The sequence below is a fragment of the Hippocampus zosterae genome, chromosome 7 (genome assembly GCF_025434085.1).
Source record: "Hippocampus zosterae strain Florida chromosome 7, ASM2543408v3, whole genome shotgun sequence".
NCBI classification, from domain to species: Eukaryota; Metazoa; Chordata; class Actinopteri; order Syngnathiformes; family Syngnathidae; genus Hippocampus; species Hippocampus zosterae.
This window is the reverse complement of record NC_067457.1, coordinates 25180473-25201484: the sequence shown is the minus strand read 5'-3', so window position 1 is coordinate 25201484 and position 21012 is coordinate 25180473. Positions and strand designations below refer to the sequence as shown.

Here is a 21012-nt window from a genome sequence, read left to right as displayed (position 1 = left end):
GCCTCTCGATTGCACATCGTTTTGTTTGAACGGCAGCAACTAGTAAAAATAAATAAAATAAAGCTCACTAAGCTCCATGAAATAAATACACCAAGTTTGTCTCCCTTCTCCAGTCTGACAGGAATGAGGTCAGACACACCGATCCTCGTTGCACATGATGAGTATTATTATTATTATTGCCCCTCCCTGCCTTTTTTGGCCCGGCCAATCAGAGGGCGAGGGGCGCGGCCTCAGTGAATAACCAGGGATGGAGACGAGCGCCGATTGGCCGGCGGTTCTTCGGCCGAGAAGCTATAAAAAGGCGCGGCGGTCCTTGTTGTGTTTACAGTAAGGTTGACAGAGCGCGCAGGCAAACGGGGAGACTATGAGAAAGCGCAGCGGCTCCATTCAACCACATGGTTCCTCAACCGCACACGCGAGCCGCGCCGCTGACGTCCACTTGAGGGACTTGCACTGGTGTCGTCCACAGCGACGCGTTCTCAGTCCAGTGGGTCGGGTTTTCAGCCGCACCGGCAGTTGAAAAGTTGACTCTCGGCTCGTTTTTTTTACTGTTGTTGTTGTTTTTTTCCTTCAAGTAAATTGAGCCCAAAAGGTTCCGAGTCGATATTGAAGAGAGACTTGGGAACTTTTTTTCCTGGTGTTGTGCGAGGCACAAGTTTATTCGTCGGTGTGACAGGAACGAGTGGGGACTATTGTTGAGAAGCGGCACTTTTTTTATTTACCGCACTGTAAGGATGGTGCAGCAGCAGCGGCAGCTGCAGCACGTGAGCGCCCGAGCTCTTTCCCCGGCCGGGGACTCCACGGACAGCGGGGAGATGGACTCGGAGATGGACGCGTCTCCCGCCCCGGCGGAGCGGAGCGACCTGGCCTGGTGCAAAACCCCGACGGGTCACATCAAGAGACCCATGAACGCCTTCATGGTCTGGTCGCAGATCGAAAGGAGGAAGATCATGGAGCAGTCTCCGGATATGCACAACGCGGAGATCTCCAAGCGGCTGGGCAAGCGGTGGAAGCTGCTCAAAGACGCCGACAAGATCCCCTTCATCCGGGAGGCGGAGCGCCTGCGGCTCAAACACATGGCCGACTACCCAGACTATAAGTACCGGCCCAGGAAGAAGGTCAAGTCCGGCAGCGGGGCGAGCAAGCAGCAGGCGGATCGCGGGGAGAAGAGCTCGGAGCGCGGCGGCAAAGCCAAAAGGAGCCCCGCGGCCAAAGCGGCGAGCCGGGCGCACAAGCACGTAGCTAGCAAGACCACCAGCAGCTGCAGCAGCGGCAGCAGCCCCCCGGGTCCGGACGGCGCGCCCCTCGGCGGCGACCACCAGAGCCTCTTCAAATCCAGGTCGGTGTCCGCGGCCAGACAGATCCCCGACAAGCGCGCCGGAGAGGCGAGGCGCGGCGTCACCTGCGCCGGGGCGGGCAGCTTAGAGAGCGGGCCTCCCTCCGCCGCGGTCCCGGCCAGTCCCACCCTGAGCAGCTCGGCCGAATCCAGCGACCCGCTGAGCCTGTACGAGGAGCAGAGCCCCGCGGGCAGCGAGTCGTCCCCCACCGCGCGCCTCAGGTACTCGCGCGCCTCCTCCCCGACGCCGTCAGCCTCCCACTCGTCGTCGGTCTCCTCCTCGTCATCCTCCTCCTCATCCTCCTCATCGGATGAGGAGTTCGAAGACGAGCGGCTCGACTTGAACCCGAGCCCCGGCTACGAGAGCATGTCTCTGGGCGGCATGGGCTTCTCTGACGCCGAGCTGGACCGGGACTTGGACTGGAGCTTCGGGGAGTGCGGCGCCGGCTCCCACTTTGACTTCCCGGACTACTGCACTCGGGAGGTGAGCGAGATGATCTCAGGAGACTGGCTGGAGTCCACCATCTCCAACCTGGTGTTCACCTACTGAAAACGCCGCCGAGCCGAGGCGACCCGCGACGAACCCTCCCGAGTTGTGAACTCTTCGACCCCCCGCCCCCCCCCCCCCCCTCCCTTCCCCGCCGGAGCCATTTTCACGGAATAGAGTGGAAAGAGGGAGACGCTGCGTGTGCGCGCCACTCACAGACTCGGTGCCTCTGCCGGGGGCGCGCGGGCGGGCTAAGGGGGGAGAAAAATGCTTCGTTTGCATTTGGAAGCAGTGGAGGAGTGAATGTAAGCAAGAAAGAAGTGAACGTTAACTCATGAGATGACGAGTGACAATAAACTGAACATTGGTGTTATTTTTCATGGGGGGAGGGGGGACACTTCAAGTGTGTTTTTGCCCCCCCCCCCCCTAAAAAAAACGTAGTTCCACTTTCAACACGCATGCTCTCCTGAATGAGGAGGATTTAGCTGTTGTTAAATGTTCATTGCAGCGTAACGACGCGACGTGTGAGACAGTCGGATGGACACAATTCACAATCACCAGCTTCTCTTTCAACGGCAGGACTTCCCAAAAAAAAAAAAAACTGACTCCAGACTTCAAAAAACCTTTCTCAGCTTTCTTAAAACACTCAGTGCACAATTCAGGACCAACGCCCCCCCCCCTCCCCATCCTAGTCTGCATCCTTTCTGCCTAGTGCTTCAAGTTTCTAGTTCCTCTGTGTCGAGATGACTTTTTTTATATTGATGTATTTATACCGGCCCCCATTTTTTTATACATAGAAGTATTGTTCTCGTACAGGTCTCGTTCGTGTGCGCGTGTATGTGTGTGTCTGCACATACACTTGTCTGTACCCAGCGCGGAAGGGCTAGAAGTGTCTCTTATTTAAAGTGTCTGACCTCTCTGACTTTTGGAGTGCGTCACGATTTTTTTACTTGTATTTTTGTACAAAATCTATTGAAAGTCGAGGGGGGGGGGGGGTTGGGGGGCGTGGCCATGGAGGGGCAGGGCTGAGAGTGGGTAGACCCCATTGCATTGTTGTTTGGATCTACATTTCGTGTTTGGGAGGGAGTGGGCGGGAGGGGGCGGGGGGGGGGCGCGAGGGGCGAGTTCAGTTGGCACAATCTGACCTCACACCGTGTTTACAATATTTAGCCACATGCTTCTTAATGGCACAGTGACTCCAGTTCCACCAGCCAAGTCAACAAAAACACCACCGAGGGGCTCCCATGCTGCCTCGAAGGGTGACCGTCTTATTCCAGTACACATCATCGAGACTTGTCAGGACTGAAAGATCCCAGAGTGTCACTGTTTAGATAGAACTAATACCTCTGTGTGCTTTTCTTCTTGTTCTTGTTCTTCTTCTACTTCTTGGTCTTCTGCTCTTACTTTCCATGATAAGTTTTATTTTGAACCACTGGATGGAATTTCACTCTCGTTTCCACTTTGCCTGGACTTTGGAGGGAAGAAGGTGTATGAAGTGCTTTCATCTGTTCTGGCGCAAAACCGCATCCAAAATAGTATTTAATCTTTCTGTACCTGTTGGCTAAGTATAGCAAAAGGCTAATTGTTTTTTCCTATATTATGGCATGGCAAAATAGCATTTGTATTTCAGATTCAGGTATATGTAGCTATAGCTGTTGTGTTGAAGATTTTTAAAAGAAAAATAACATGAAGATATTTATGTAAACTGACTGTACTATAAGCAAAGATTGTGTGTTTTATGTATGATGACGACGATGATGACAGGCACTAGGACGGCCATCTTTGGACACGTCGAAGATGATTGTGGTCCGGGAGTTTCTCTTTTTCCAAGACATTTTTCAACATTTTCTTTTTTTTTTTTTTTGCTTTGTTTTTCTTTTGTTGTTTTCTTTTCATTTGTGCAATATGCTGTGTATGACCATGTTGTGTCCAATCATGCCAATATTGTTTTGTTGTTTATGACAAGAAAAAAAAAAAAAGCAGCCAACGTTTTGGGTCAATCACTGCCTCTCAGACCTCTGTACAGATTGTTGTTTTTATTTGTATTTCTTTTCCTCCGAGAAGGAAATAAAATCAGCTGGAACTGAAAAGTGCAACACACCTAACCTTGTCTTCCTTTCAAACGGCTCTCGGTGATGGTGACTACGCGTGTGTGCTTGCTGTGCTCGGCTGTATCAGACTGTGAATCAATCGGCAGCCGGCGAATCGATAGGTGTGGTCTCATTCACCCGCTCCCGTCGCGTACTACACGTGCAGAAAACGTGGCTGCCATGGTAACACTGTATCCAAGAGAGAGCCGGAGAGGCTGCAACTCTCTTGGGACGAGCGTGCCATTGTGCAAATGTGCGCATGTGTGTGTGTGTGTAATAAGGGACGCAGACTGATCCATTGGTGGGGGTGGGAGCAGACATTTCTGCGAGGCATGACTGGAATAAAGGAGGAGAATGAGGTGACTGTGTGTGTGTGTGTGTGTGTGTGTGCGTGCACAGAGGGAAAGGCGGGGTGGGGGGGGGGGGGGCAAGGCAGAGGGTGTTTGTCTGTCCTGGTGCTCGTGCCGGAGTCTGCTCCCAAATCCAATTAATTCCTTCTGGATGCATTCATTTGTCTGCTACATATGACGAGAAAGAGAGCCCTAAGGTGCAGTATTTAGCGCGTCTCAATTTACGCCCTGTTCCACAAGAGACAATGGTAATTATTTCCAACTCTCTGTCGCAAGTGCCGGGACATCTCTGGGCTAGCTAATGAGAAAGATGCAGCACGGTCAATGTACCGAAGACAACGTCCACCGGATGTCTTCAATAAGCTTGACGTCAGACGGGAAGTCGTGCGTGAGGCGCGTTTGACACGATGTGATGTCGGCCATGTCGAGTGCCCTCTTCATCCAAATGTATGCGTGTCAACAGGAGTGACTTCACGAGAGGATGCTGTGCTTGACCTTCACTGGTTTACTCTTGTTGATTTGTCGTCTTTTGTGGCTCAGCGGGCCGCAGATGCCCATCCAGTTTTTACAGCAATTAGCAAGTGAGATACGATGCGCTGGGTCATCACGGGTCAGTGGATGAGGTGCACCTGCACAATCCAATGCCCCCCCCCCTTCATTTCATTGAATCACTTGTCGTATTGCTATAACGTGGCTTGGACTAGATTGTCTCGATAATATTGGGACCACTGATGCTGGTAAATCCTAAATGACTAGTTATGTAATGTTTTACTGCATCAAATGAAGTAAGAGCCCAGTTGGTAGAACGAATGACCTTCTACCCTCTGGGATGGCAATAGCAGGGAATAGAAGTATGATTAAGAAATATGATTATTATTAGAAGTAATGGTAAGCATTCTGCATGCATTTCTATGACGGGTTTCCTTAAGGTGCTGATTGCAGATGACTCATTGTACTGAGTCAAGCTTCTGAGAACATTTAATGCGGATTGGACGTCCGAAAACGTGACCCGCTGTTTGTTTGTTTAAATGTTTTATTTTTTTTCCCTTATTATTACTACGGACTGTGTCTGGATCATCTTTGTTCCTTTTATGAAAACGATACGGTTAACGTAGCACTTTAAATGAGCATTACTTATCTCCAGGTTGTTACACAATCGTCTTATCCATTATTTATGAACTGTATGAACCTAAATTAACTTTTCCGCTCGATACGAGTCACGATACAGCCCTGATTATGCCTTGGGTTGATCCTGAATAAGGCTTTTCCCCTTTGAGGCAGAGTTCAAAAACACAACCGTCAAGTTTGCAAGCACGAGCCGGCCTGACACCGATAAAAATCTTACTATGTAAGTCAGCTGCTTTACAATGTAAGTGCAGTGCTTCTTACGCTCAACGGCATAACCTGCATGTGCCCTCCGATACCAGATGAGATAAACATCAAGTGTGTGTGTGTGGGGGGGGGGGGGGGTGGAGATCGTTCCTCAGCCCCCAGGGAGATATTACGGGACAAAAATATTGGCGGGCAAGGGCATCAAAATACCATAAAGTCAACATCGGCGCACTTTAAACACCACAAATACAGTTGGAGTCACCGCAACGGCCGCACTTGTCGGCACTTTATAGCCATTCATGGCTTCTAAAGCACACGCGTCGAAAGAAATTGCACAAACTGTTGTGACGGCTTTCTGATGCCGTGGGCCAGATTTACACAAAATTTCATTGCGGTGCACACAACAGAGATAAGAGCAAAAGTTCAAATAGGATACTGACGCATAAATACAACCACGTGCTAAGAAGCCAGCAGTGCCTCTCCCCAACATATGTCTCGACTTCTTTTGCCTCTCAGGGTGGTCAAAAAAAAAACAAATCCATAAACGCATCCTATTTCCAGATGCAAAAACGTCTGATGTGGTGACTCCGAATTCGGGGGTTTGATATGATCAGCGATGTTGTCAGCTGCTGAAACGGCTCCGCACAAAGCACTTTGTTTACTCCGCATGTCTGATAGGATGGGCTGCTCCGGGCCTCGGCGCATGACGGTACAATCCAATAGTGGACGGTTAGGGTGAGGTTAAATACAACACAATACAATAAAATACATGCTGATTTATATGGCGCTTTCACAACATCGGCAGCTGTAACAAAGTTGCCTGACCCACTCTGTGTTGAGGCCGTTTTGTGAGGAGTGGAGCGAAGAAAGAGTCTAAAAATAGTGTGCGGGGCCTATCCAACAATCTCATCGCACAGCTCACTCCAATGATTCTTCAAGTGGGGATGTGTTTGTTTTCATGGCGCTGAAATAGAGAGCTGAGTGGGTCAGGCAGTTGCAGACGGCGACCTACATGCAGCCCGCAGTGCTAAAATTAAAACGTGTCAGCGTTGCTGTGACACAACCTAAATTACATCATCTCCACGGACAGTTGTCATCATCCGAACACTCGGCTTCCACTGAGTTGGGGCCAGCACGGTGGAGCGGAAGAAGCAGTGAGGATTTGTCATGAAAAATGCACGCGGCCGCAAACCGGCAGGTGCGAGCATCGCAATTCTTTGAGGTCACGTGTCGCTTTTGAATCTTGGCCATCGCTTTTGACACCTCTTGTGGCGTAGCAAAGCTCTCGCTCCTTTTCAGGGCCAACATCTGTTGAATAAATTGACGCTGCATTTTTTTTAACACTTCCCTGATGACTAACCCAGTAAGTTTAATGACAGACCGATATTCCGGCATTGTGACGAGTATGATGTGGGTCAAATGTATCTGATTTCAGTGTATCCTGTTTTTAATGAAACGTGATTCTAATGGCATTTTCATCAGCCCAAGGAAATGCAATATTGTTAGCGTAGCCAGCGGTGGCCGGTGCATTTTGGAAGAACTTCAACGCAACTTTACACTACTGTATTCAGTCAATTAATCGTGCAACTGTCATATTTCAATTTTAGAAGCTACCCGTACTTTGCTTAATGCTAACACTTTGAACAGGCTAATTCTTCATATTAATAGTCACGGTTTTCCAAGCCACATTGTTGGATCATTAATGGCGAAGCAAAACATGCATGTAGGTAACATATGCAGAAACCAACAGCATTCATCATACCGAGTCGTTTACTCAATTCAACTTTATACATAAAGCACTTTAAAAACAAGCATCGCTGTATACAAAGCTATACTTGGAGCGGAAATTTGACATAGTTACAATCAATTCATAACAAAATCAGTAAAAATCATAAAACACTAAGACAAGGCTGCGTCTCATGCAGAGTCAAAAGCCATCGAATAAAAATGTGTTTTTTGAATCATTTTGCCCAACTTCTAGCAGGACGTCATTCCAAAAAGAAGCACCGGCAAGTGAAACAGCCAGATCCCCTCTGAGCCTCTGCTTAGTCCTTGGTACGTCCAGTAGCATCTGGCTCACAGACCTGAGGCACCCAGCAGGTAGCCCAGGGACAACAAATACAATGACAACAGCAGGGGCTCTAAAGTTGAACCCTGCGGAACACCATACTGTTTCATTCTTTTCACTCTGTTTAATAATGTTGTATTCAAAATGTGTTACTACCTAGCCCAAGTTAACAAGGTGAACATTGGACGATTTCATGGAGTACTGGAGATTTTTTTACACATCTCCCTTATTGTGTGTACGATCACAACTCATTGAGGTGCTGGAAGGCTGTCAAAAGCAGATGGACGCAGGCACATCTGTACAAACGAGTTTGGATGTTTGACCTCTTGTGGGATCAGTGCTGTCTGCTCACATGAAACATTCTCATAAGCGCAACCATAGGAGGCTCGGGATTCAGTGAGAGGTCAGCCTCTCCAGATATTTTGTTCATTTCCACATGTGAGTTGGCTTTCCGAGCTCTGATGGTTTTGCCCGCAGATCCCAAGTCTGGTGGGCTTTACGAGATGCTCTCATTATGTTTTTGTTATTTATGGGAGGGAACAGGGGTGTTGATGCATTGTCAAAACACAAGTTCACTGGGAGTTTTTCCATCTGCAAGGATGCCGTGAAAGTGCACGTCACAGTCAAAGCAGGCCTCTTAGCGTGGCAGCAAAATTGACACACAAAGATTGATTTTATATCTCAGATCTTTTAAATTTATCAGCACAGCTTTTTGGCCTGTATTTATAATAATATAAGTCTTGGCATGCGCATTGGTATTTTTTATTTTTTATTGATATCGGGACAGTAAGTTAAAAAAGACTTTGGCAAGTATCCTCTGATAAGATTAAAAATGATAATGACTTGTATGAATCCTTGATTGTGTTTTACACAGCACTATGCACCTTTGCAGGGGGGCCATTCTCGTGCTGAGACATGAGAGGAGTGCATGACGCATCAAAGTGGACGGCACGGCATGAAAAAGGCAGACTGGAAACTGGAACACGAGTAAGATGAAGTACGCTTTGCTTTCTAATTACAAACATCAAATTGCTTCATAGAGTTGCGTGTGGAAAGCTACGTTTGGCCATCAGCCCAGTAACTTGTTCTGGCGATATGAATTATTATTTCTGAATGACCTTGCGAAGGATTCGGCGCAGGCCAGCGGGTCTGCTCATTCAAATCGGCCTGTGAAGTTTCGAAATTGTATTTGAGCCCAGGGGGCGGGAAGCTGCAAAAGTCGGGTCACTTTAGTTAAAACAGTTGATGGGTCAGAGGCGGGGATGTGTTGGGATTTGTAAAGCGTATGTAAATGCTGCTCTTTGGAAACTTTCAAGACAAAGAGGCTGTTTAGATTTTTTTTCTCCTTTTATTTTATTTATTTATTTATTTATTTTTGCAGCGAGGGCTGTGGGGGGAGGCTGCTGCTCCCTCAAGTTCAAATTTGGACTTTTGAAGCCCGTGTGTGTGTATGAAGCGCCTCTGGCTAGGACTGACTGCTATAAGATGAAACCACTCACGATGACTCGCATGCATTTGCTCATCCTTTTGTTTTCCCAAACTGGCTTATTAAGCCTGCTGCCATGTACACCTCACTGACCCTCTGCACGTAAACTCCACTCATGACCGACTCTGTGAGCCCTCCAGACTGCCCAAAGCGGCGTGGCAGACTTCTAATTGGATATTTGGAGTGAATCAACATGAATAGTATTCGCCAACTTTTGCAAGTTTCTACAGCATATGCATAGTTTGGGCAGAGGCCTCCACTAGCAACCGCCAATTATTCGACGGACCCAGAAAACTATTCACACTTTTTTTTTTTTTTTTTTTGGAATGTAGGAAACCAGATGCATGGTCCAAACAAGAAGACATGAGCCAACCTCGGAATCCAGGACCTCGAGACGATGAGCCGGACGTGGTAAGCTCTCTTTTTTTTCCCGTTTGATCGCAAGGGATATGTTGCAGACCCGAAAACCTGATTTAGGGAGACCGTTTGAAACGCTTTTTGGATGTTTGAAGTTTACTGTACGACAGACTCATAATACAAGCCATATTTTTCAACCAATGTCATTTTCTTTTTGTAATGAAAGTCTTTTAGCTCAATGCTAACATAGAATTGGAAATTTCATAGACAGGCTAACATAAATTAGCCAAGATGTTATTGTAATTATGAACCGATCCCGTCTTACCTGGCGTGGCTTTTTGCCCCCCCCCCCCCCTCCCCCTCCAAAAGCAACCATTGTCGGCTGTGTTCTTAGATTAGGTCAAGTATTGATCTTCAGTTGGAAAAGTTGTTCTGTGACACTCTTTTTGCGGGCTCCATTTGTGCATATTTTTGTATGTGTGCATTTGCACGTCTGGAGAAACTCTGAGCTATGTTGTTGTGACATGTCTTGTCTTCCCTCTTGTGAATAGGGAAAAAAAAAAACAAAGATAGTTGCCGCTGTATCCAGACAGCATAACTAATGAGTCACACAACACACACACACACACAGTGCGGATACATGGGGGAGCCAGTGAGTAGGATATGATGTCACCTCCATAACCATAATTGCCCGTCATAAATCATGTGGTGTGACACTCTGCCGCTGAGTGAATGTGTGTCCTATGTGCCAACCAGGGATGGCTGCACTTTACTGTTGAGTACCACCGCACTCGTCCTAACCGTGTGTGTGTGTGTGCGTGCGTGTACGCGCGCTATGTTGACATTCTTCCTCACCCATCTCGGCTTCCCGGATGATGCGGGAATGTTTGTTTATGCTTGCTTTGCTCCTTCGTTTAGCAGCAGCGACTGTCACCGAGGCTCCTATCACGCTTACACATCACGGCCTTTATCTGTTTGTGGTCGTCGTCATTAAAAGCCGCGTCGCCGAGAGGGGGCAGCGTGAACAGAATTCGTAGGTTTCCCCCCTCGTCGCTATTTCGATATGATTTGAACGCAGTAAGCAAAATGTTGTTTTTGTGTTTTTGCTATTCATGGCCACGGCGGTTTGCACGGCACGGCGTTAATTGATCTGATGTTTGTATGGAAAACAACTAGCGCACGCGTTGGCTGCTCGGTAATCAATGACAGTGATTCATTGTAGTGATTTTAGATTTATGGAGCACTTTTCCAGATGCTCAGACATTTTATGAAGGGTTGATATTGGTGTCGGTTCAGTATGTATCGATAATTAATTCCTGTAGAGTTCTCCTGGGTGGAGAGCGTAGGTCAGATTTATTTGGCTCATGTTCAAATGCGGTGTGTTTGTAAGCGTAGGCGACTTGAACTCTTGACGAATGCCAAAAATTGCATCTTCTATATTGTTTAAACGGCCGTTGACTTTACAGTTGACCTGATTGTGACGTGACACTGAGAGCAAGGCCCACTCCCACTCGAGTGTTTTGTTGGACCGCTTTTATGAGGCATTGACACATCCAGCCTCATAAATAACGAAAGGGTCTCCGGTGGTCACACCTTTTGGCTTTTTGCTGCCCAAGTAAGAAAATGACTTGAAATTTGCTGCTCCCGACCTCGCTGCCGCGATACGTTGCGCATGAGGGCTCACATATTGTTGTAAATCCCCCTGCCGCTGCCAGGTGGACAACTTCAGAGATGGTTAACTCTCTCTCTCTCTCTGCGACTCTGTCACGCCACACTTGCTCTTGGGGAGCAAAGTCGACACGTTTTCAAAGCATAACCACATTGCATCGAAGTAACAGGAGTAAAACTCTTCCAATCATTCAGAAAGTACTATTCCTTAATTTCCTGAGAGGCTGCTTTCCTCAACCAAGAGAGTAAAAATGTACTATTATTACTCGCTATGAGCCCTCTGGTTACTTGTTCCATCGCAGTGTCTCATTTTCCCTCTCATTTGCATGTTGTTAAATGGATTGTATGTGCGAATGTGGACTTGTGTTAAAGAATAAAAATAAAAAAAGAAAGCAATGACTGCGGCCGCGCATGGGTCATACATATTCATGTGAAATGGTCAAAATGTCATTTGAGGATACGCTCCATTTATAACCGAGACCCAAAACTTTCATCTGCAACGACCGTGTCGGATGAAAAGGAAATGAAGGAAATTGCAGTTTTGTTTCCATGAAAGCCAAAGCGCTTCCATCATGATGTAGTAGTCATCAGGCCCAATTACTGGGAGGCGCTTGGCGCATTTCGGTCCTCATGGTGTCTTATTAAGCCTCGCGTGAGAGTCCAGGCAAATGAGAAAATGCGCCTCCGATCCACGACAATAAAACATAAGGCAAACTCCCATTTAAGATTAAGATTAAGATTAAGAAAACCTTTATTAGTCTCGCAATGGAGAAATTCCAGATTCACAGCAGCAAAGTTATGAAAGGAAGAAGTAGAACAACAAAAAAATAGGAGCTGCTGGAAAGGCAGCCACTCTCGCTGCGCCATTTTGAAGTCAAAAATAAAAAAAATAACACAAGACAACACATAGGACAGAGACAGTCGTGCAATCTTCACCACTTTTCTGCATACACTTTGTTGTCTGAAGCAGTTATAGATGAAAGAGGAGAGGATCAAAGTGTCCTTTCACCAGTGGATCAGAGACATCATGCTGAAAAATGTGCACACATCTGCTACAAGCAAAGTTTTGAAAGCAAACACGAAGCTGTAGCGTCCATTGACGAAAAGAGATTATTCACTTCTCCTGTCCCACATAATCCGCTTCAAACTCCAAGCCGCGACTCCCAGCTCCAAATCCGCATCGGCACTCCGCGCCAACGCTCCTTTCTTTATCCTCATGAATTGATTTATTCAACACATAAAGACATAAAAATACAAAAAAAAGTAATAAATTATCGATAAATGTCTTTGTGTGTGTTCCTTATAAATTAGTTAGACCCATCGGCAAAAATCCGCCTTATTATGCAGTCATATCGAAAAAGAAAAAAATAGATTGATCACTCACATGTGTTCTGAGCACCTGTTCTCACTCTCTTGCTCACACGGTCCTCCGAATTAGAGGCGCAGCGTGCTTGCTTCAAACCATTTGTCGCTCGCAGCTGAAGTTTGCTGAAAAAAAATGCCTCAATACCAAAAACGTCGCGCATACATACAATGCAAAATCCTCTCGACTGGGTCATGCAAGTTATCGGAGATGTCACAATATTCATATACCTTCAAAAAACAAAATGGCTACTTTGAAATCCTTCGAAGAGTAACGCCTACAAACAGAGCATCCAGCGATACGCACAGGCAAATATTCTTAAGTTTTTTCCGGGCTCTTCTCATTCTTTTTGACTCGGCTTCGTGGATCATGCATGTGTACCTAATGTTGTGGCAGGTTAGCGATCTACAAGAGCCAGGTGGAGATGTGACTGAATGTCACTTGCGTGTTGTCCTTGCTTCATGCAACAACGGGGAGTTTTCATTCCCCGTGGATAGACGCAGACACTCACGCGCACACATTCACAAGCAAAACTGCTGACGGTGCTGAGAACGGTGTCGCTTCGCTGTCACAAAAGCCCTTGAAGTGTGGAAGTAGCTCTCGCAGGCCTTCTACTGTTTAAGTCAGACCCACACCTCCACTCAACCCCCCCCCCACCCCCTACCCCTTCCCTTGAGTGTTCTCTCAATAATTTGCTGCATTTACTTCACGTTTACATCACTGATGGTTCTACTGCACAATGTGTGTTTTTTTTAAGTACTCGGATAAAAACAGCCCAAACGGTTGCCGCCAGATGACAAATTGCTCACTTCTCCAGCACCCCCCTCCCCCCGCCCCCCATCTCTGCCTGTCTGCATCCACCCGTCTCCCAGGCGCATTTTCAGATATACGCACACTTGATCTAACACAGCGCGCACACAGGTGAAAAGATCGGCTGAGCTATATTTGTCTGCTCCTCGTGGTGTCGCTGCTTGTGTAAGCTTTGCTTATATAAGTCAACCAGAGGTCATCGGAGTCATTACGCCTTGATACAGTGCACGCCAAGACGACTTTTGTGTGTGCGTCACGACTCGTCTAGACACGGGCTCGAGAGGCTCTTGGCTGTTTTTTTGTTGTTTTTTGCTCATATGTTCTATTTAGGATGTCGTTTGCAAGCCAACGCAGGAGCATTCAGGCTAGGAAGATGCTTATAGCGATGCTGGAAGGTGAAAGGTGCCCTGCCTCACACTTAGACGTACTTCTCATTTCTTCAAGAAAGCGCCGTTTGATACAGTTTCTTTCATCTTCATCACATCTCGGCTGTATTACTGGAATGCACTTGACTTTGGAGTCAGCTAATCCTCCATTGAGAATCTCCAGTTGGTCCAGAATGCTGCTTCTCGCCTCTTGAGTGGTACTCTTTTGAAGATCCTTTTATTTATCATTCTTGACAAGGCCGCGTCCCTCGACGAGCGCAACGACTTTGCTCAGTCCTCTCAACAAATGAGAATAAAGTCACTTCTGATTGCTCAGCTGTCACAACTCTCGGAAATAGGAGAAGACAAGGGGTTGAAAGGAGCCCGGCCAAAATTCGAGCTCTCCTTTATTAAGGTTCCATAGGGGTGGCTGGAACGATATGTTTTCCAGATGGTCGTCCTCGAAGCGCATGCATGCATGCACGAGGCGCAAAAACCGTGTTCGCAAAAAGTGTGCGAGCAAGAGTCGAGGGTGCGAGAGAGCACATGTGCAAAAGTCATTTCTCTCAAAGGTACGCGGGAGGAAGGAGGGAAGAAGGATAAATGTCCTGTGACATTGTGAAAGTGGGCCAAACCCGGGCGCGTTTAAACGGATACACATGTGCCGCGGGGGGGGGGGGGGGGGACTTCATCATCTAATAGTCGCACGTGTCGCCGCGCGGTATTAATGAGCCGTTTTCTCCAAGGTGCTGAAAAGATATTTGTCACTTGTTTTCACGGTAGCCTGATTAAAAACAAACACGTATAGGTGCATGAATCATAAAAAGAGGGACAGCTTTAATAAATGAAGCAGCTTTAACATCTACATTGTACTACGAGGATTTATGAAAACGTTACATTTGTTGATGTTATGCAAACGACATCGTCTTGGCTACAAGTCCGAATTTGGCTCAGGGGCTCTCATTTGCACACCGCCGCTGTCATTTCATACACTGCATCTTAAGAACATTTGCTGTCCAATGCATATATGTTTAAGAACGAGATGTGCAACAATTGCTTTCGGGTGGCGCTGCGGATGGAAACTGAACAGCATTTCCCCGCAGGAAATAATGGAAAGAAATCAATTCCCAGCCAGCCTCTAAATTCTTTCTTAACTCTGCGGACAATTTCCAAGTAACACTTTAAAAAATTATTAACTGTCATAATACGAATGCCTTTCACACTCGTTCCTCGCCGCTAGACTCACCAAAGCTAGCGAGGCTAACCGTCGTTCTCATCCATCACCGGCTTATTTTCGTAGTCTGAGACCCGAGACCGTCGCCTAGCCGGTCGGATGTTTCGCTGCTCCGCAGAGCGTAACAGTCAGCGGAAAGTTGTCCGCGTGCAACTCGGGATGAGACTGGCCGGTTGGTTGAAGAGACGCATGTGCAAGAGTCCCGCTAAATGCGACGACTACAGTTAGCATCGTAGGGGTTGTGTTTTTATTTATGAATTGTTTAATGTAGTTTGTCCATTAAAATGTCCCGAGTGTGCGATACAAAAATGGGTGGAGTCTGCCCAAAAGTGATTTTAAAAAAAAACTGAATTTTAAAAAATACATGTCAAAGCACAATGGAAACTATCACAAAACGTCCACCTAATAAGTGCAGGGACTGTTCAACTATGCTGAAAAAAAACAAACAAACAAAAACTCGGCTCTCATCATTTTATAGTCAATGAGCAAAAAACTGCTCACCCTGAATTGATATGAGTGTAAAAAGTAGAATTTAACCCCTTGGGAGGTTGGACTGTATTTTAAATATTTTTTTACAGCATATGCTAATGCTCACCAAAAATGCTTATACTGTGCTTCATTAGGACTCCCATTGCTGAGCTTGTACACCCGCATCATTAAGTACCGTCCGGTTCTGTAAAATACATCACACATGAAGGGATCCGCTGCGCCCCCCCGAAACTTTCTGCTTTCCGTTGCTCCATTGGGTGCTTCCCTCCCCGTTCCTGTTCTTAAACGACCTTTTTTTTTTTAATTTTATTTTTTTTCTTGATGACTCAATGAGATTACTGTGGCATCGTAGCGGCCGCTGTAACGCTTTGAGCGTGCCCCCGCTAATGAAATGTGAGGTGGGCGGCAGCGCCGTGCAGCGCATGACACTTTAATGCAAAGCAGCAATACTGTACTTGCAGTAGGCGGGGGCAGGGTGGGGTGGGGGTGGTTTTTGGCAGGCTAAGATGTGGTTTGCTGTCTTCCTTTTCCTCGCACGGCAGCTGGGAGGGTCATTTGTGAAAGTCTGTGCTTATTAGTTTTCACTCTATACAGGGCTTGATGATGTGATATTTGTAATACTTAAATAAGCCGTTTGTGGGCCAGAGGCATCCTGTTTTAGTCCCGAAACAGAAACATCAAGATTTTACCATTTGAGCTGCCGCCATTCGCAAACTGACGTAAGATCGGGGGGGAAAATCGGAGTCAGGGGGAGTGAAACTTGAACTCACCACTTGATTCATGGCTCCAAGTGAAGTTTTGGAGAAGTGACAGAAGACTTGCATGCCACCTTCATCTTATCACCGTTATTTATTTCTTGGCTGAATAACCGTCTTTGTCTGTGATTTGTCTCCAGCAATTCCACACAAAATGATTTGGCCTCGGGGTGCATCACGTTGTGCATATATGGGGTGTCATGTAAAAACAACAACATAAAAATATTTAAGCACTTTGCTGCTTGCATAATGTGACCAGTGACACGGAATGCAAAAGATCCCGAATTTACCAATACGGCAAAATTAACGGTTGCCAAACTAATAGTTTGCAGGGTTTTAGGATGATTCTAGAGGATTGATCGTATATCTCCAAAATTAAAAATTCAAACTAATGACATTTACGGCGCTAGTTTTGTAGGCTCATCGTCAAAACGTATGCATCTTCATTTTTGTACCGGGGCCAATGTAATTTACTGTGTGTGTGGGGTTTTTTTTTTTCGTATGCTCTGGGATAAGTAATACTGGCTCCGCGTGTGATGCACAAGTGGGACCACCCTCCTTGAAAGCATGTGCGCATTCATTCAGGTAGTGGTTTGAAAAGCGCACTTGGCTCACACGCACACACACACACACACACACACAGAGGGTGTCAAAGTGAGGACCGGCCAAAATGTCCTCACTTCGTCAAAATGTCCTCACTCTGTTGGCTAAAAACTCGTGCCGGTCCTCGCAATGTTGTGAGTACAAGAACACACACACACACACACACTTGGGAGAAAGACTCCCTTGTTCTCACGTCACCGTGAGGCCGGCCCAGATTGAGATGACATGGCAAGTTTTTGAATGTCAGCGAGGGCTTCTCCTGCTATTACACACACACACACACACACACACACACACACACACACGAATGTGAACGGCAACAGCTGGCTGTTTGAGCCGACCCCACGCACGCACTTACACGCCACCTCGGAAGCGAATCACCGTGGTGACGACTGATCCCTATCGCGCACGCACACACACACACAGTGAGGCCATATGGAACGGCGTTGGTGGCCATGTGTGAGATCAATGACAAGACCGGCGGCCAGCACTGGAGACGTGCCATTAACCTTGACAGACAGTCGCACGGAAGGAGACAGAAAGACAGGCCGGCTAGTAGAGGACGAGAGCGGACAGAGTTTGTCCAAGTATTTGCTTTCACTGGAACTTTCTCGTGTCACACCATTTCTTGACTTATTTATTTTCTCTCCTGTGTCACGCAATGCGCCCTCTTCACATGCTGCTTTTATTCCAGGGTCATTTCCACTGTGGGAAAGAGAAATGGGCCCATGTGCAAGACAAGCCATGCATTTGCCCCCCCCCACCCCCCATTCCCTCACCCACTCTTCTGTTTGTTCCTGTCCGCCGTCGCTCCCACTGTCTGCTTCCTCTCTCCCTCCTTTTTTAAAATCCCGGGGAAAGTCCCGCCATCTTTCTCTTTCTCGAAAATGGAATGCACAATGTGGGAATTCTACACTGTGTAAGTGCGTCCATGTTTCCAATCACAATTTTGCAACCGAAAATCAGCCGTTGCAAATAGTGCGTGCGTGCGTGTGTATTTCCACAGCTGCTAAGCTTCATCAGCGCAGCCTTTACACTCGAGGTCGCAGCACAGTTCTCCAATTCGATGAACTTGATGATTTACTCGAGAGGCCAAAATGAAGCCTGACTAATTTGTTCCGAATGTGTCAGCGATTGGTGATTTATACTTCTGAGATTTGGGGTTTGACTCTGAGAAGTATCCATGTTCTCCGGTACTCCGTTCCAAAAGCATCCATTTACAGTAGGTTAATGGAAGGCTAAAGAAATGATTCGAAATGGATGGTCCCAATGCGTGACCGGTTGATAGTCGATACAGCTTACAGAGTGAACCTCTGCAGTTCTGCATTTGCAAAGTTGCCTTTTGGCTCACCGATTGGCGGTTATGCTCAGGCCAAAGCCATGTCCAATAGGAAAAATGTTCTTTGGTGCCATCTGGTGGAATTTTGGAGCCAAGTCACTCTGTTGATTTGAGAAGAGGAGATTTGTGCTTTGCCACCCACTATCTTGTGTATGTGTGTAAATGTTTTATTTATTTTTGTCAATGATCAGAAGTGACGCTATGACTTTTGATGGCCTCGGCACAAAAAGTTTTGCAATGTAGCGGCGATCACGTGTCCTGCTTTCGATTCCGAAAAAAAAAATTTGCTCAACGACTCGCGATAGTTGCGCTCAAATCCCGCACTAATTGGCGCATCCTTGTGAACAAATCTCCGAGTGAACCCTGCACTTCATGTTTGCACAGCAGCAGCGCCCCCGTCGTCTCCGGCAGCCCCCGCCGTGTCAAGCGTTAAGTATTAGGAGTCTTTATTATTTTTTTTTTCGGTTTTGTTTTCATCAGAGGGTTGGACAACCACGCCGAGATGTTCCTCTGACTTTTGCTCACTCTTGCCCGTGCTCTAGTGATTGATATTAAATCTGTTGTGTTTGATCAATAATTAAAGGTGCCGAGCCTCGTCTTCCCCAGACTAGACTGAGCTCTATGAATTATAGATTGTTATTCCTGCCGGTCTGATCAAAGAATAATAACAACAGCCCCCGCGAAGCCGGATTGGCGTATCACCAGCTCTGATGCACTTAACTGACTGCGCAGCGCAACATTATTATTTCATCTTTCTAACACCGAGCCACGATGAGAGCCTTTGCCGCCGAGTCTCGCCTTGCGAAGCGCAGAACGATGAGATCTAGAGTGAGGAAAGGACACGACGCGGCGGGAGATTCAATAAAAGCAAACTCCATGCCCGGATGGATTCGGACTGACATCAGCCAGCGTATGCAAAAGAACGAATCCCTTTTAATTACACTTGGCCTCGACAAACTGCGTATTGTCACCGAGGCGCTTCTGCGCGCCGTCGCTGATCAAAGTCACCGCAAACACGCGGGAAGACAAATGAACACGCGCGTGAGCATGTGCACTCGACTGAGCGCCTTGATTGAACCGGTACATGTGTCGCTAATACTTAGCGTTTGCCGTTGAGGCTGGTGCCATCACTTTAGCGCCCGTTGATTACGACTCGCCCGTTCCACTTCCCGAGCCGCGTTGCTTACGTAAAATCACAAACAGAAGACAGCTGTGAGCCACCGGTACTACCCGTCGCGTTGACAAAAATTCTCAAAGTCGACAGAGCTACTAGCTAGTAACTCCAGTTGCTTTCGCGAGTTAGCAAACGTGGCTTTGACGATGGCGATGAACGTAACGTTGTCACGTCTGAGCGCTAAATCAAGCGCCCCCGACGGAAAAAAAGGCCAACAATAAACCTTGCCTTGTCACCCTTTGCCTTCGGGGACGATAAGAAGCCCCTACACTCAACTCTACCTTCAAGTGTGTTGCGCTTGCTGCTAACAAACAATGCGAAATACCACAAACAGGCTAACGAATAGCATCGGCGTTACTGCGTTACAGTTCAAGAGATATTTCGACACAAACCGCAAAGCAACGTGCGTAAACAGACAACATGACAATCCTCACAGCCATGTTCTCGCTCATTTGTGGAAAAACCGCATTATCTTGCAGTATTACAATGATCTGGGCGGCCCGGTAGTCCAGTGGTTAGCACGTTGGCTTCACAGTGCAGGGGTACCGGGTTCGATTCCAGCTCCGGCCTTCCTGTATGGAGTTTGCATGTTCTCCCCGGGCCTGCGTGGGTTTTCTCCGGGTGCTCCGGTTTCCTCCCACATTCCAAAAACATGCATGGCAGGCTGATTGGACGCTCTAAATTGTCCCTAAATTGTGAGTGTGAGTGCAGATGGTTGTTCGTCTCTGTGTGCCCTGCGATTGGCTGGCAAACGATTCAGGGTGTGCCCCGCCTACTGCCCGAAGACAGCTGGGATAGGCTCCAGCACCCCCCGCGACCCTAGTGAGGATCAAGCTGTTCGGAAGATGAATGAATGAATGAATATTACAATGATCTGGCCCATTTTTTTAAATTTAAGCCTTCAAAGAACCTTCCCCTTTTTTAACGTGTGTTTTTAGTTCATTATACACACACACACACACACCAGAAGACCACTGAAATTGGATCTGAAGACTTCCCTAACCCATTGGCTAATTCCCCCACATGTTGCGGCCCCTTCTTATTGGCCGCCGCCACCGCTGTTGCTTCGACTCCGACCCAGTAAACTCGCATATGAACCAAATCCCTGCGCTCTCATTGGCTGTTTCTGAGACACATGAATGGCGCTCTTGCTCCCACGGGACGATACAGTCATCCTCCTCTGAGAAGAGGAAGGAGGTGGCGGGCGGGGGGGGGGGGGGGGGGGGGGGCGGTGGGGGACCATTCATCACCTCCCTCTCTCAATCCTCATGTATTTCTCTTCCTGTGTTTTGGCTGTCGGGATTCTGCCTTTGTCCCTGCAAAGATTTTGAAAGCAGTCCAAGTCCTGTGAACGTGCCCGGGTCAGGCTGATTTACCTCCTCTCAGACTCCAGTGAAAGTTCACTCCATCAGATCCAGGCTGAAGCCATGTAAACCCTCGAGATGTCATCTATCCATGCTGGTCCCTTTTTAGAGCAGCGTTTTTAATGTTTTTGGGCTGGGAAGACTAATTATTATTACTTGCCGCTCCCCGAGTCCACACACACACACATGCACACGTACTTGGGCTCAGACATGTGTCTGCTTGTTGCTCGCTGAGTAGGTTCAGTTGAGCAGCGAGGGGCCCACATGTTTGTCCAGCTCACTCATCGGGGTCCATACAGAGCCAGCAAGACGGCGTCCATTTCATCAAGTCCACGTTGCCAC

The 21012-nt window shown here is 47.4% G+C and overlaps 1 protein-coding gene across 1 annotated transcript; it reads left to right on the top strand.

Annotated features, from left to right (window-relative positions):
- Positions 1–309: 309 nt before the first annotated feature.
- Positions 310–3923, top strand: sox4a (SRY-box transcription factor 4a). Its single transcript, XM_052071936.1, has one exon. The coding sequence runs from the start codon at positions 735–737 to the stop codon at positions 1884–1886; it is 1152 nt and encodes a 383-aa protein (XP_051927896.1). The 5' UTR covers positions 310–734; the 3' UTR covers positions 1887–3923.
- Positions 3924–21012: the final 17089 nt, after the last annotated feature.

What these genes read in the sequence shown, in the direction of transcription:
- sox4a (XM_052071936.1), top strand. Translation starts at nt 735, where the DNA reads ATGGTGCAGCAGCAGCGGCAGCTGCAGCACGTGAGCGCCCGAGCTCTT.